The sequence below is a fragment of the Danio rerio genome, chromosome 23, assembly GCF_052040795.2.
Source record: "Danio rerio strain M-AB ecotype USA chromosome 23, GRCz13ab, whole genome shotgun sequence".
Lineage (NCBI taxonomy): Eukaryota > Metazoa > Chordata > Actinopteri > Cypriniformes > Danionidae > Danio > Danio rerio.
The window spans coordinates 22,064,548-22,080,827 of NC_141043.1; the positions used below are offsets into that span (position 1 = coordinate 22,064,548).

Genomic DNA, 16,280 nt, shown 5'->3' on the forward strand with positions numbered 1-16,280 from the left:
TTTAAATATAGCATTTAAAGCCTAATCATTATGAGCATCTAAGACTGACACTCACCTGCGGCCTTTCAGACACATATTTAGCACAGTGGCGAATTAGCCGAATGGCTTCCATACTGGTGTCAGGAAACGCAGCGTTACAAACAAACTCCGACAAACACTTCACTGCATCCTGGAAGGAGTCAATGGCAGCTGCAAAATGCTGCTGAAATGTGTTCACTATGAAGAAACAAAGAATAGATATTAGGATGTTGCTTTTTTTGAATGATGGATCAGATAGTAGTTAAGAAAAAAAAAGAGAGAGAAGTGGAATTGTGGGTACTTACTAACAATGTGCCCTGTGGTCTGAAATGCAAGATCCACAATGTTCTCATCATGATCTGACGCTGCTTGATGAAACACAGAGAAGATGTTTTTCCAGCCAGAGCGAATATTAGCAGCCTGAGAGTTGACCATCTGGGCCACACAACGTATCACCATGTCCCGGATAGTGGGCGACCTGATAACACATGAGGAGTTTAATGTAAATGCAAAAACATTCTAGAAAAACACACTTCTTTATTCTTTCACACCCATCTTTCCACACAGTATGTCAAACAGAGGTTTTGCAAAATAATACTTTGGAGCTGCTTACCTTTACAGAAATCAGAGTGACATTCAATACCTTTTAAGACTATTTTTAAGACTCTTTCCATATCTTTTAAGACCTAATTGCAACTTTATGTTTCAACCGGTACAGTAGATTTACTAAATACTAATTGTAAGAAACTTATCCTAAACTAAACACTATTCATATACTGAATAAACACTCTGATCCAGCAGGGGGCACCTGCAACAGCAGGAATAACAGCGTTTCCTTGGTAAGCGCAGTAAACAAAGCAGCATAATGTCAAATGTCCAATAATATCCAGCAGATTTATATAATATTTGCAGATTTAGCAACTTTAGCAATTTAATAATAAATGAATTAAATAATTTAATACATTGTAAATTTGCATTTTAAATCTTTTTAATAAATTTTTTATAAATTGACTTATCAACTCTAAAATACTTTTTAGACCCCGCTAACATCCTCTTAAAGCCATCTATAGCATAATGTGTATTGCACAATTTCTTGTTTAAACATCCACACCTCCATCAGAGCTTTCTTAAATGCTGATTTCTCCCCACAGTCATTTTAGTTGTGTGTTAATTTTGTTAACGAGTAGAAATTGCTATTATTATTATTATTATTTTACAACCATACTGATATTTAGAACCAAATCTAGGCTAAATTGTACAGAAACACAATACAGCAAAGCATGTGGGGCAAAAAAATAACAACAGTGCAGCCCTATTCCATTTTGACACATTTTGGGGTAAACAACCAACAAATGCCCTACTTATAATTCCCTCCGCATAATAACCTGCGATGGCAGAAAGTATTTTATATGCTTCACTCTAAGTATCTAAGTATTGAAATTGAGCTTGTTTCCTGTAGGCTGCATCAGATTGCATCATTTTCTTTTCACTTCAATCAATCCCATTTCTAATTCCCCTCTCCTCACCTGTTCTTCTTCACGATGTGCTCGAATGGCCTTAAAAAGTCCTTTTGGAAGCGGAAATTGGCCAGTTCTCCTTTCTCTAAAAACTTCATAGAAAGTTGTCGCAGGGAGTCCACAGCAAAGATGGCCACATCTTCATTCGGGTTACAACCAACCTGCCGAAACAGAAATAAAACACAATCAGCGGGTTGGACTGATTAATCAAATCTAAATTGTATCAAAACCATGGTTCATGACAAAAACATCTGTATCAAAAAAATAAAAATTAATATATATATATATATATATATATATATATATATATATATATATATATATATATATATATATATATATATATATCCAACATATAAATATATAATAAATCCAAGATATGCCCTTCTTAACAGAGCACCCGGAGAAAACACACGCGAACACAGGGAAAACACGCAAACTCCACACAGAAATGCCAACTGACTCAGCTCCTGAGGTCACATTAAGCTAAATGTGTGCTGTTTACATAAACAGACAAAATGAGCACAAAAATTCCAATGAAAACGGCTAAAACGGCCATGAGAATGCAACAAGGGTTAAGGTGCAGTCATTTTCATGTGAAATTCACAGGTAAAAGTCAGCCAATTGTCAGTCAGTTGTCAAGAGTGTAGCAATCGCACAATTATTGTGAAATCAACATTTTGAAATCTTTATGTGGAATTTCCGGATTGTGTGACTTTATTCAATTGCAAAAAGCTTTAGGTCACAGACCTTGTTGAAATGATCTCCGATGACCTGCCAAATGCGTGACCACTGCAGGCGGATGCGGTTCATGTTGTAGTACGAGATCTCCACGATCTTCTGCAGACTGAACATGCGGGGCTGGTGAGCAGAGGCCAGTTCGTCCATTGAGACGGCACACAGCCATCGCACAAAGTCCACTGCAAACCAAAGCAGCGGTCACAGTTAACACAAACCTCTCATATTTGACCATCAAACACATTACTTACAAGCTCACCGTCTAGTGGCAGAGCACATTGGGTTTACCAGAGTATCTGTTTGCAGGAAGTTTGAAAGTAAATCCAAGTGTGTGTGAGTGAGTCAGTCCTGAGGGACATTTTGTGTGGCAGTCTCCTGATTGTCAGACAGCATAATAAACTGACTGCATAAACAACATCCACCCAAACAGATCATTTTCATACAGTCATACACCTACAAGCGAGACATGTTGTAATTACTGCAACTACTCTCTTAAAAATAGTTCATGATGTTGTTAACATGGTTTGAGCCGAGATATCTTACATGATTTCTTAACCAAATAGGCCCATTGTGTTTTCTGAAAGAGAAGCTCCGTCATTGAACCGAGTGTGTACATATTACACGGATGAAGGAAGTAAAAACATTTCAAAGGGTGAGTTCACCCAAAAAAGACGTTTGTTCATCATGTATTTATGCTCAAGTGGTTGTAAACTTTCTTCTGTTGAACAAAAAAAAAACATATTCTGAAGAATGTTACGAAAAAAAAAACAGCCACTCATCCATAGTAGAAACAAAAACATACTATGAAAGTCACTTGCTGTTTTACACCCCCAACCCTCTTTAGGAAATATTCTTTCATGTTCGATGGAAATGCAAACAGGTTTGGAACAAGTGGAAGTTGAGTAAATCATGGCAAAATGTAAATTTTGGGTGGAATACCCCTTTAAATGTGGCTTTTATTTAATCATTGGCTATAACAATGGCTTTTAGGCTGCAGACTCAATACAAGAGGAAACATGAGCACTAATGCATTTGGAATATAGAAACAGAACATGTGAAGTACATTACAGCGTTTGTAGATAATCGGAGAAAGCATTTAATTGGAATGGTGCACTGCTGTCTGTAGTCAATTCTTGACCTTTGAAAAACACATGATGGTTCCCCCAAATTCCCTTAGTGCCACTGATTCATATTTGTGTAATATAATAACATGAGGAATCGAACTGTCCTGCATGATATTGGTTTTAAATATTTTTTGTACGGAATTTCTGCCCAGAGATGATCAATAGGATTTAGTTCTGGGCTCTGACTGGGCCACTCACGGACATTCACAGAGTTGTTGTGAAGCCACTTTATTGATGTTTTGGCGGTGTGCTTTGGGTCCTGATATTTGTTTTAAACATTTTTTATTTCTATTTATTTTATTACGGAATTTCTAGGTAAAGACTGGTAGATTTATTTGCGGTTTTCTGATATAACTGCTTGTTTTCAAAAGTATGTATTAGTGGGGCCAATAGCCTAATGGCTAGTGAGTCGACACACAGCATTCAGGGGCTCGCGGCGACCTGAGTTTGATTCCCAGCTCAAGGTCCTTTGACGATCCTGCCCCATATCTCTGCTCCCCATCCCCATACTTTCCTGTCTGTAAATCTCCACTGTCCCAACAATAAAGGTAAAACCCCCTAAAAATAATACAAATAATTAAAAAATGATAAACAATGATTTATTATTATTATCATCTCAGTCAAAAGGACAAATTAAATAGAAATAGCATGTTAAAGTTAAAATCTACTTAATGCTAAAACTGCCTACAGTTAATATTCTGTATGTATGCTGTAAAAGTCTACACTGTAAAACCCAAAAAGTTAAGGTAACTCAAACCATGAGGAAACTGATTGCAACAAGCCATTTAAGTTTAAAAACGAATCCTAATGAGTACTGTGAACTTAATCCATTTGAGTAAACGAAGCAATTAGAGCGGCGTAAAACCCAATAAATGAAGAGAACTCAAACCAACTGAGTACTGTAAAACCCAATAAGATAAGGCAAATCAAACTGTTTGAGGAAAACAATTGCAACAAACCATTTGAGTTTTTGAGTATTGTGAGTACTCTGAACTTACTCCATTTCAGTTTAAGCAATGAGGTATTTAATTAACTCATTACCTTTAACACTGAGTTCAAAACTCTTTTCAAATTAGTAAAATTAATTTTCCGTCAATTTTGATTAACTACACTCATTTAATTTGATAAAGTTGACTGTTGGGTTTTCCAGTGTAGTATTAAAAATGTTGTATTTGTGTCTCCTTTATACACACATTTTCCTCAGATACAGAGAAATAGGAGACACAAATTTTACATTTCATGATGACTTTAATCTTTCGGAAAACATACTAGAGCTTTTAAAACAAATCAGCCAGAACAGCAACTATAATAAGTCTTGTACTTTTAATCAAATGGACAGAATGAATGAAAGCTAACCTCAACCTCTATAGTAAAGAGGATCACATGGTGACTAAAAGCATACAACTTGACTGCATTTTCCATTACTCATGGTGTTAAATATACGTTAGGAATGCAGTTGATCTTGTTCGTTTCTCAGTAAATACCACAAAAACCAAGAACCTACTTACTCATTTCAAAATAAGCAGAAGTAAAAAGTTTTAGCTTCCACATAATCAGCCTACACATATATGATTTCATGTGAATTGACAAGTAACATTAATAACAGAGCTAAACTCCTCTGAGTGACAGTAGCTCTGTTGTTTTCAAAACAAACAAGGTTACTCCAGATGTTTGCGCACATAAAATTTTCTAAATTGCCTCTCTAAAAACTGTTTACGAATTCTTAAGAAAGCTGACCTGATAATTTTCCAAGTTTGACTGCAATAAATTGAACTGAGCTATAAATCAAACCGCAAGCATTTACTCTCTCCTCTGCAGCACTGGTGAACAATAAAGTCCTCTTTGTGTTTTTTATTTATTTATTAGATTTTACATGAACATTAGTAATCGAATTATTTGCCTTAATCTGAATAAGACAATAATATGATTAAAGTGTTTACATAAGTTGCTTTTTAAATGTTTCTTTCATAATCCTGGTTTACATGTTATAGCACATATTTTGATGAACATTATTTTGTCATTTCCCAGGGATAGGTTGCGGCTTGAAGGGCATCCTCTGCGTAAAAACTTGCTGGATAAGTTGGCGGTTCATTCCGCTGTGGCGACCCTGGATTAATAAAGGGACTAAGCCGACAAGAAAATGAATGAATGAATGATCATTGCGTCACTGTGCTATCCACATTTTCCACCGATTCATGTAATTTTAGCCATTTCATTTTTAATTTGTTGACTTTAACTGCAGTTTGGCACTTTCACTTTCATTCAGGAACATTTCATTTATGCCACTTGTGACAAACAAGATATTGCATGCGAGTACGAACTGCTGGAGTCTGTGGTCCTTCACTAACTCGGTAGGTGCAGAGAATAGTGTCAGACAACTGTGTGTATATAGACTATCCTGTCTCAAAATGCAGCGAAAATCGTACATGACGGAAATAGATTAATTGTGGCATTTACATGTCTTTACTACACTACAATAATGTCAGCATACTCCATATCGGCATATTCCATATGTCTTAATTTAATTTCTGTTTATTTTGATTATGACCTTAATCATCTGTATTTCCACTTGAAGAAGCCACTGATCTCGACAGCAGCTATTTCAGCTGGCGTTCTCCAGCAATTTAAAAGCGCATGATTATTAGCAGACGAGGCAGCAAAAACGTGAAAAAAGCATTTGTTTCTCCTAAATATTATATTTGTAATGCAAGTTATGCAATTATATTGACTTTAGTAACTGTAATCAAATTACACACATGTAAAATGTCATTTGTTACATTACTGCGTTCCTCAAAAATGTAATTAGATTATAGTAACAAGTTACTGTGGAACGCGTTACACTTAACTCTGTTTGCACGATAACGCAAAAGCTTTAAAAATATTAATTTTCCTATCACTCTGGGGGTTTTTTCTCCCACCCATTTTTTCCCCACCATCATGTCCCTTCCGGGTCTTTGTACCATTGTTTTGTTTGTATTATGATGCTTATTTTTTATTGTTGTTGTGTTTCTTGGTAATTATTGAAAAATTTAAAACTTATAAAAACAAATGTGTAAATGTTTTTCAGTTTTGTGTAAACTATCCTTTTAATTGCGTTTAAAATTTTAACTTGTTGTTTTTTAACTGGACAGTTCTATTCACAACATCAGTGATTCACAGCACTTTTGATCAAATAAAATGTCAAAGTTCTCAATCATATAAAAGTTCCAAGTTTTTAAAATACATTATAATCTTAAATTAAAAATAAGCAAAACTAAAACCCTTACCGATTGCATTTCCGTCAAGCCTGGTGGATCCAGTGAAGATTCTGGAACAAAAAAACAGAGACAGAAGGTCAGACAGGAGAGTGTACGCAGTGTGTTTATTGTCCGGTGTTTTCAATGCACCTGTCCACAGCCACCACAACACTCTGAGAGCTGGTCTCCCCTACTGACTCCTGGATATGAGCCATCTGACGCTTGTCTGGACCTCCAACCAGAGTACCTGCAGGACAGCAATAATATAGTTTTGTGCCATGAAGAACACTTAAAACATTAAACAGACTGAGCACCTGGGCTCCAGCCGCGACCTATTTACTGCAGTCGAACAATGGCTGACCTAAGCCGAGGGGCATGAATTCCTCTCCGCCTGATGGGAAGCCCTTTATGCCGCCTCCCTGGTCCCGGACCACACCGGAGATACGCATCTTCACCCCTGTGCCAATCAACTGAGCCAGCTCCAGCTGACTGATACACCGTAGAATCTACACAGAGCAAAGAAGAGCAGGTAGATGAGTGCTGCTTCAGATGTGCTGGAGAAGAACACTGGTCAGTGGCTGCCAGTGGAGATTATTGGAAGCAAATACAAGTTTGGTTAAGTCTACTTCTAATTATGTGTATATTATATAGTTGAGGTCAGAATTATTAGCCCCCCTGTTAAATTAATTATTTTATATTTTTTCCCTGGACTCATCTAAAAAGATTTAAGACTTAATACATTTCTTAACATAATAGTTTTGATAACTTATTTCTAATTACTGATTTTTTTTATCTTTCCCAGGATGACAGTAAATTTTACTAGATATTTTTCAAGATAGCAGTTTTAAGCTTAAAGTGACATTTAAAGGCTTAACTAGGTTAATTAGGCAAGTTAGGGTAATCAGGTGAAGGATTCGAATTTCTGCTTTCCAATGCATCTCATCATGGACCAATGTTTATGCTTTTCATCATTCTGTTTCTGATAATTTTTTTATTAAATATAATTATTTGATAATTTGAATGAGTATTTAACTGTGAATTGATTTTAATTAATGAATAAGTTAACACTGCTTAATGCAAGAATGTTCAGTCTCCTTGCTCCTCTCTTTGCCTGTCTAACTTTGTTTTCAGGAGACACACAAAAACCAGGTCATAGGCCATGGAGATCTCTCTCTTTCTCCCTCTGTCCTTCTGAACGGCACTACTGATGCAGAGGAGAAGAAAAACACCTGTTCTAGTTGTCCTGATATTGTCTACAGTAATTTAGCTGTTCAATTGATCTGTTTTGATTGTAAATCTTATTAAAGTAATTCCCTTTGTAAGTTGATAGACACTGTGAAGTGAGGATATTGTCCTGAACCAGTTTGATAAAACAGCTGAACGTACAAGAAACATCTTTGAGTTTCCACCACAGATTGTCTCTTGCGTCTATTGTGTCCCTGGTTTAGCTTTTCACAGGTCGGAGATCAGCTCTTAACAACTTAGGGTCAATCTAACACACATTTAGGCCATCCATATCTGGACTGGAGCTAGATACAATACTTCATTGACACACGCATTTAGAATTGTCTATTTTTGCTGTATTCAATGAGAACTGTTTAACTGGATACCACCTTTTCTAGACTTGTGTAAAGAGTGTAATTGCTGCATTGTTGTACTGCAAGTCAGAGCAGCCTAGGAACTCATTGCGAGTGTTGAAGCTGGCTTCTGCTGATGAAACTGCGAACCATCTTCAGTAAACTTGATTTATTTATTTAATAGTCATTAGTCTTTAAATAATTTTTTCATAGAATTGGTGTTTTTACGTTAGATAAACTACATAGAAAAAGCATCAGCTGCAGCAGATTGATTTTATAGCACCAGGTTAAACTTTCTGAAACCTTTAAGGTAATCAAATACAGTAAAAATAAATACAGGCCACAACTGAACATAGAGTAATGATCTCTGAGTGGCGGTCTCCAAAATTAAATCAAGAATAGACTTGTGCTAAAGAAATTGTGTCCACCAGTCTCTTTAGACAAGGTTAATATTGAATTAAATAAATAAATGACTATAAAATTGATATGGTTGTTAAACTGTTGCACTTTTTTGTGTTGTCAATGCTTAGTTTATTTAGGTCTATTGTTGTGTGTGCAACGTTTGCATATTTATAACCACCTCTGAAAAATTTAAGGGAGTTGTGAATCACTGGCTTAGTTATTTTTAGGGTTCGCAGGCTGAAGAGTTTGGGTACCGCTGCTGTAGACAATCCAAAAACTATTGCTAAAGGGGGCTAATAATATTGACTTAAAATTGGTTTTAAAACATTAAAATCTGCTTCTATTCTAGCTGAAATAAAACAAAGACTTTCAACAGAAGAATTATTGGAAATACTTTGATAAATCCCTTTTTTTTTTTTACATAATTTGGGAAATATTTGATAAGAAACTTCACAGACGGGCTAATAGTTTTGACTTCAACTGTATGTGTTGCAAAATGCAGGTCTGGTGAACTCTGACCTGTAAATGTATATCAAGATTGATACATCAAAGCATGATCTAATTTACAATTTTTTAAATTCTATCAATTTTAATATGATTACTTAAATCATTATTTTAATAAGTACAGGTCAAAATAATAATTGTTGTTTTGTATTAACATGAATTTATCTGTTACACTAAATCACAACTAAACATTATTTAACACATTCTAACATTTGTTCATCATGAAAGTTATTGGAAACATTAAAGCAGACATTACTTGCATTTAAATTGCTTTGTGTGTGTATAACAAAGTTTTACAATTTAATGTGTTGCGAACAACAAAATGGGACTCTTACACATTTATTACATGTTTAACACAATTATAAATATATAATTGTCTTAAACATTTACACAAAAATATGCACACATACATTATGTTTCTATATAAATATATAAACTACAATAATCTATAAAGGATATTAAAACATAAGCTTAAAACTAAAAAGTGTATACTATATTTCAAAGGAGATATAAATAGAAAATAACCACATATGATGGTCATGATCCTTATATCATGAAGAGAGCCAAGTTTTTCACTGAACTAAAATATACTTGCCTGTCATCAATGCGGTCCATACTGTATAATTCTGTTACATGATTTAATAGTAAATACAGCACTCTAGTGTTTGGAAGCATACTACAAGGTTCGTACGTACACATTTTTACTACTAAGATTGCATGACTTTTCCAAGACTTTCAAGTAAATTTTCATGACCTAATGTTATTGTCTACATTTGCGTGGGAAAATACAATACATGTTGAAATTTATTACAGCATATCGTAAAACATGCAGCAATCTATTTAGTTTCAATTTATATTCATTCATTCATTTCTTTTGGGCTTAGTCCCTTTATTAATCCGGGGTCACCACAGCGGAATGAACCGCCAACTTATCCAGCATATGTTTTACAGGGGGAGAACCAGCAAACTCCACAACGAAATTCCAACTGACCCAAGCTGAGGCTCAAACCAGCAACCTTCTTGCTGTGAGGTGAATGTGCTACCCACTAGGCCACCGCAACGCCCAATTTATACTCATATCTACGTAAAATTTCATGTAGATAATACTTACACCGCACTACTAATGTGAGAGCATGTGATTGGCCAAGGACAGAAAAGAAGAAGTACAAAAGCGTGGACGCATACTCTACGTTATTTATTTATTTTTTTTGGTAAGAAGGAAAGTGCTCCACAATAATAACCGTCTAGTTTGTCGCAAGGGTTCCAGTTCTTTTTTGTTCAGTCAATGAAATTACCATCAACAAACATTCACAGCTGCTGCGCATATAGACGTTAACGTTACAGTTGTAAATGTAAATGTAAATGTAATGTGTATTTATATAGCGCATTTATTGTGTATGGCCGTACACCCAAAGCGCTTCACAATCATGAGGGGGGGTCTCTCCACACCACCACTAGTGTGCAGCATCCACTTGGATGATGCGACGGCTGCCACAGGACAACGGCGCCAGTGCGCTCACCACACACCAGCTATTGGTGGAGAGGAGAGACAGTGATAGAGCCAATTCGGTGGAAGGGGATGATTGGGAGGCAATGATCGTAAGGGCCGATAGAGGGACTTTGGCCAGGACACCGGGGTTACACCCCTGCTCTTTCACGAGAAGTGCCATGGGATTTTTAATGACCACAGAGAGTCAGGACCTCAGTTTAACGTCTCATCCGAAAGACGGCGCCCACTGACAGTTTAGTGTCCCCTTCACTTTTACTGGGGCATTAGGACTCACACAGACCACAGGTTGAGCGCCCCCTGCTGGCCTCACTAACACCACTTCCAACAGCAACCTAGTGTTCCCTAGTGGTCTCCCATCCAGGTACTGACCAGGCTCAGCTCTGCTTAGCTTCAGTGAGTAACCGGTCTTGGGCTGCAGGGTGACATGGCAGTTGTTTAGTCTACCAAAATGCTAGTAAAGACATGGATTGTTGCAAAACAAGACAGAGATTTCATTACAGCGATTACATGGCAGGGTACGTTATTTAAAGTTTCCTAGATTTTGTAGAAGTGTGGTGGAGTTTGTATCTGATTTTTATATAACACATTAACATATAATACACATAGCTAGGCCTGTATATAATCTTTATTGGTGCTGTCAAACGAATTATCGCGTTCAAAAAAGCTTGTCCACATGGATTTATTGAATAAATGGTTATTACATGCCGCCTCTTCTTATGTTTTTAAGCCACTTTCTTGAACTCCTCTTTCTGACCAAAATCTTTTGAAAGTCTATAAAAGATATATGTTAGTAATTTCTTATTTTTGCCAATTTAAACAATTATAAACAACATAAAAGAGAAATATTTTGATGTTCTGGTAGAGATTCCTATGTAGAAGAACCACTTCCTGCCCTCCATCTTAATTTTGCACATCATCAATAACGTCATGTGAAAACAACCTATTCAAATAAAACAGACACCCAGTCCTCTCCCATGCTCTGATGCCCACCTCATGCCAGGAGTTTCCCAGGTAGTTTCCGTCAGTGTGGGCGACCATGATAAGAGTCTTTATGGTGTCAATGTTCTTCTGCTTCATCTCTGTGATACTTGAGCTGGCAGTGAGCAGTGTAAACCGGGCCAAGGCCTGGATATAAGCATCTCTTTCCAACTGCAAACAGAAACAAACCACCCCTCAAATAAATAAGACCAGGACAAACTCACAAAGAACGAGATGACAATTGACAAACACCAACCTGCATATTAAAGATGCAGGCGATCCTGATAGCACAGCGAATCCCCTCCAGGCACAGAGATGCCACATCCTGATCGTCACAATCCTGAAGGCCGACGCTGAACGCAGCCAACAAGGGAGTCCAGGCCAGCTGTTTTACATAGATCAAGAAATGAACCCATGCAAAACACACTTTCACTTCAACTTCCTCTCGACCTTTCTAGACTGATGTGTGAAACCACTTCCTGGAGCAGTATCAGATTGGGTCTCTTCCATGACCTGCTTGTTATCCTTTTGGCCTGACAATGACCTCAGTGAGACTGGACGTGCTGTACTAAAATGAAACCCTGCTGAAAAGTGTAGAGGGAAGCGGTTACCTTGAACATGGGCCGGACGTGCTCTAGGTGAGTGGCACTGAAGAAGGGGGCCTGAGCGTGACTGACTGCCTCCATCAGAGCTTTAGCGGTTTTAGCCATCTGCTCCATCTCCATGTTATACAGCAGCCTTCTCTGCTTCTCATTGGCTACATCTAACAGGAAGACAAAAAGCTCACATCAACATTTGAGATCTTTTATCAACAAAGGCCTCAACCAAGGGCCTTAAAATGTCTATGTAGGGCCACATTCAAGTCAATTCAAGTTTATTTGTATAGCACTTTTCGCAATTATCATTTCAAAGCAGCGTAAACAAAAGGTGCATATTATTGTATTACAATTAAAATCAGAAATGTTATTAGTTTACATTACTTTATAAGTTGCCAATTGGCCCTTCGCTAAGCCACAACCAAAAACCGCCACCCACTAAATATGGCTTAGCAACCGTAACTATGTAGCTAATTATTGGCCACCAATGTTGCTAAAAACAAAGATTTTAAACGTTTTAGCAGTTATCAGCTTCAACATGTTTTTTGGTAAACTTCTTTTATAACTGGATCTGTAATATTATTGTTTTATTTATCGTTTTCTTGGTTTACAATTTTCAAATCTGTTTTGGCTGAGCATCATGAGTTTAATTTGCAATGACTTAAAAAATGGCTATCATCTGTGATAGAGTAGACCTCACAAGATTTGAAGAAACTAGCCATTGACTTCTATAGTATTGGATTGTGCAAATCTAACACCCGGTATCCTTAAAGTTTGGACAGAATAGTGGAATTTTTTCCCTTTTCAAAATCTAAAACCCAGAGTAGAAATGCCAGCGTGGATCGAGCTCTGTAAAAGGCGCTGAAGGAGCGGAGTTCAGTTGATTTTGTTTTCAATATTCACATTCAGTGATAGACCGACGGCAATAACTCACACACTTACCCTTAACAGATTTAAACTGTGTTTCCTACAAAAATACATGGCAGGTTCTGTTTCCCAGCTGTCTTTTTCTTTTTTTTTTTCGCTCGATATTATGAGCACTGCTCCGTTTAAGCTCTCGCCATAGTAGTCATACTAATTGCGAATATGTCATAATGACATAAATTATTGATCCGGATAATACGAATCTGCGAATCTGTTGCTAAATTTACTGAACTTCTTATTTCCATCTGTTTCAAGCTACGAATATTTGAAATGACATATCAACAGAACAAAACCGAGCTGTGTTTACAAACTGAGCACTTGCGATCAATATACTAGTATATATACTAATATTTGCTGGTAGGGAAAATCTGTTCACTTCTGCTATTTATACTTAGAAACTGAATAAAGAGCACACAAACACACTGACAGTTATAGCTACTGTACATTGTCAATGATGCTAATATTCAGCACAAATCCATCAATTTCTTCTTTCTGACTGCTCAGACTTATTATTAATGAATTTTGAATTAGCAGCATTGTTCATGCGTGTTTCATCTACAGTTAGTAACGCTATATTTTATTGCACAACAATTATTCTATCAGGCTTTTTGGATAAAAAAGAGAAAATCACAGTTTAATAGGTTATGATTAGATTATTTGTAAATTTCACCTCTCCTGCTGTCCATGAACTAAGCTGTTGTATGGTCAGCGTATGAGGCGGCTAGGCTACGCTAACTTCAATTTTGATTAAATAATTTTCTAATCGGTCGCCTATTATGTTGTAAATATACCGCTGTGATGCATACTGCATTCCTTTTTTGTCTGTCTCTCTCGGATATCTCACTTGTTCGCCAAAAATGACTAATTATTTCCTTGGAAATGTCTGACACTGGCGCATAAACATTGTAATAGACATTGCAGGCACTAAAGCTTGACAGGTGTAGCAACAGTAACCAAGGAGGGCGGGGCTTAGCAAAGGGTCACTTATGTTAATTAACTAGTATCTAATAGCTTTTAACAGTTCATGTTATTATAAGCATAACAAACCTGCAGTTATACACTGTAAAAAGCAATTACTTAAACGCATTGCCTTAAAAGAGACCAGCTTAATTTTACTTTAAAATGTAAAGTATTTCTGTTGCAACTATTGAGAAACTATTGAGTTTATCTAACTTATTTTTTATAATTACGCACAGTTCATTTACTTAATCATTTTTAGGCAGTGCTTACTTAATTTTTTTTTTAAGTCAACCATAGCTTTTACAGAGTAAAGTATAAAGGTGACGTCATTGTCATCCAGGAATACTGTATACAGAATTAACTCTGTTGACAAGGAATTTGTCAAATTTTGGGTGACTGAACTTAATGTAGCACTGTATATGAAATGACAATATGACTTAATGTACTTCTCAAAGTGTAAAAGAAAATAAATTGAATAAATATTTTTAATAATTTTTTTTTTTAAACTACAATAAAGATTCCACAATTTTCCAAAAAAATTCATAATTTTGATCATTTAAATTAATTAAAATGCTTATACAGACAGCATCAGAATAAATTATTTAAACGCCCACAAAATTATATAATAAATTAGTGATGGACAAAAGTCAAGATTAATCGCATACAAAATAAAAGCTAGTTTTTTTGACATAATAAATGTGTGTGTACTGTGCATATTTATTATATACATATTAATACACACATGAATGCATATACTCGAGAAACACATTTATTTTAATTTAGACATAAAATATATATGCTTCGTATTATATCAAAATTTAAATATCTGTAACAACTTTGTTGCGTTTAGTTTTATGTATGGGTGTGTGTCCATAAACCATAATTAACAAATACATAACACACACGTACACTAATTGGCCACTTTTTTAGGTACACCTTACTAGTACCAAGTTGGACCCCTTTTTGCCTTAAGAACTGCCTTAATTCTTTGCGGCATAGATTCAACAAGGTACTGGAAATATTCCTCAGACATTTTGGTCCACACTGACATGATAGAATCACGCAGATGCTGCAGATTTGTCGACTGCACATCCATACAAAGCAGGATGGATCCATGCTTTCATTTTGTTGATGCCAAATTCTGAGCCTACCATCCAAATGTCACAGCAGAAATCGAGACTCATCAGACCAGGCAACATTTTTCAATCTTCTATTGGTAAATTTTAGTGAGCCTGTGTGAATTGTAGCCTCAGTTTCCTGTTCTTAGCTGACATGAGTGGCACCCTCTGTGATCGTCTACTACTGTAGCCCATCCGCCTCAAGGTTGGACGTGTTGTGCGTTCAGAGAGGCTCTTTTGCATAGCTCGGTTGTGACTAGTGGTTATTTGAGTTATTTTTGCCTTTCTATCCGCTCAAAACAGTCAGGCCATTCTCCTCTGACCTCTGGCATCAACAAGGCATTTGCGCCCACAGAACTGCCACTTACTGAATATTTTCTATTTTCGAACCATTTTCTGTAAACTCTAGAGATGGTTGTGCGTGAAAATCCCAGTCGATCAACAGTTTCTGAATTACTCAGACCAGCCCGTCTGGCACAAACAAGCATGCCATGTTCAAAGTCACTTAAATCGTCTTTCTTCTCCATGCTGATGCTCTGTTTGAACTGCAGCAGATCGTCTTGACCATGTCTACATGCCTAAAAGCATTGAGCTGCTGCCGTGTGGTTGGCTGATTAGAAATTTGCGATAATGAGCAGTTGAACAGGTGTACCTAATACAGTGGCTGATGAGTGTAAAAACAACTTTTTATTTTGGATATGGTTAATCTTTACGCAGCACTAAAATAAACAACACAAAAAATTGCAATAAAAAAACATAGGCGATCATAAGGCCATAAATATGACCAATGACTTCAATAAAGATTTATTAAAGCTACACCACATTACAGGCTCTTACTCTGCTTGCTGGATTTGGGAGTGATGGAGTACTCCTTGCTCTCCTTCATGGCGATCTTCTTCCCTGCTATTTCATCGTAGATGGAGGACAGATACTCCTCAGGCAGGTCTTTACTGTCATTAATGCCACGGTTCATTTTTATGTACTGCTCCTTCGTCATTTTGTTCTTCACCTAAAAAGGAACACAAATTTCAATATTTTTGCAAATAAAAGCAGGCATGCATTTTAGCACATTGTTGCT

General features: G+C 36.5%; 1 protein-coding gene across 1 annotated transcript in view; it reads right to left on the reverse strand.

The window, feature by feature from the left end:
* arfgef2 (ARF guanine nucleotide exchange factor 2) overlaps window positions 1–16,280 on the reverse strand; it is a 66,827-nt gene that overhangs the window by 20,729 nt on the left and 29,818 nt on the right. Inside the window, exons 18-28 of the mRNA XM_087306882.2 lie at window positions 16,040–16,211; window positions 12,216–12,367; window positions 11,861–11,989; window positions 11,617–11,775; window positions 6,995–7,139; window positions 6,784–6,880; window positions 6,664–6,704; window positions 2,286–2,455; window positions 1,545–1,696; window positions 324–496; window positions 56–216 (exon numbers count right to left, since the gene is read on the reverse strand). Coding sequence (XP_087163008.1) covers window positions 56–216; window positions 324–496; window positions 1,545–1,696; window positions 2,286–2,455; window positions 6,664–6,704; window positions 6,784–6,880; window positions 6,995–7,139; window positions 11,617–11,775; window positions 11,861–11,989; window positions 12,216–12,367; window positions 16,040–16,211 — 1,551 coding nt within the window. The remainder of the gene's footprint in view (window positions 1–55; window positions 217–323; window positions 497–1,544; window positions 1,697–2,285; window positions 2,456–6,663; window positions 6,705–6,783; window positions 6,881–6,994; window positions 7,140–11,616; window positions 11,776–11,860; window positions 11,990–12,215; window positions 12,368–16,039; window positions 16,212–16,280) is intronic.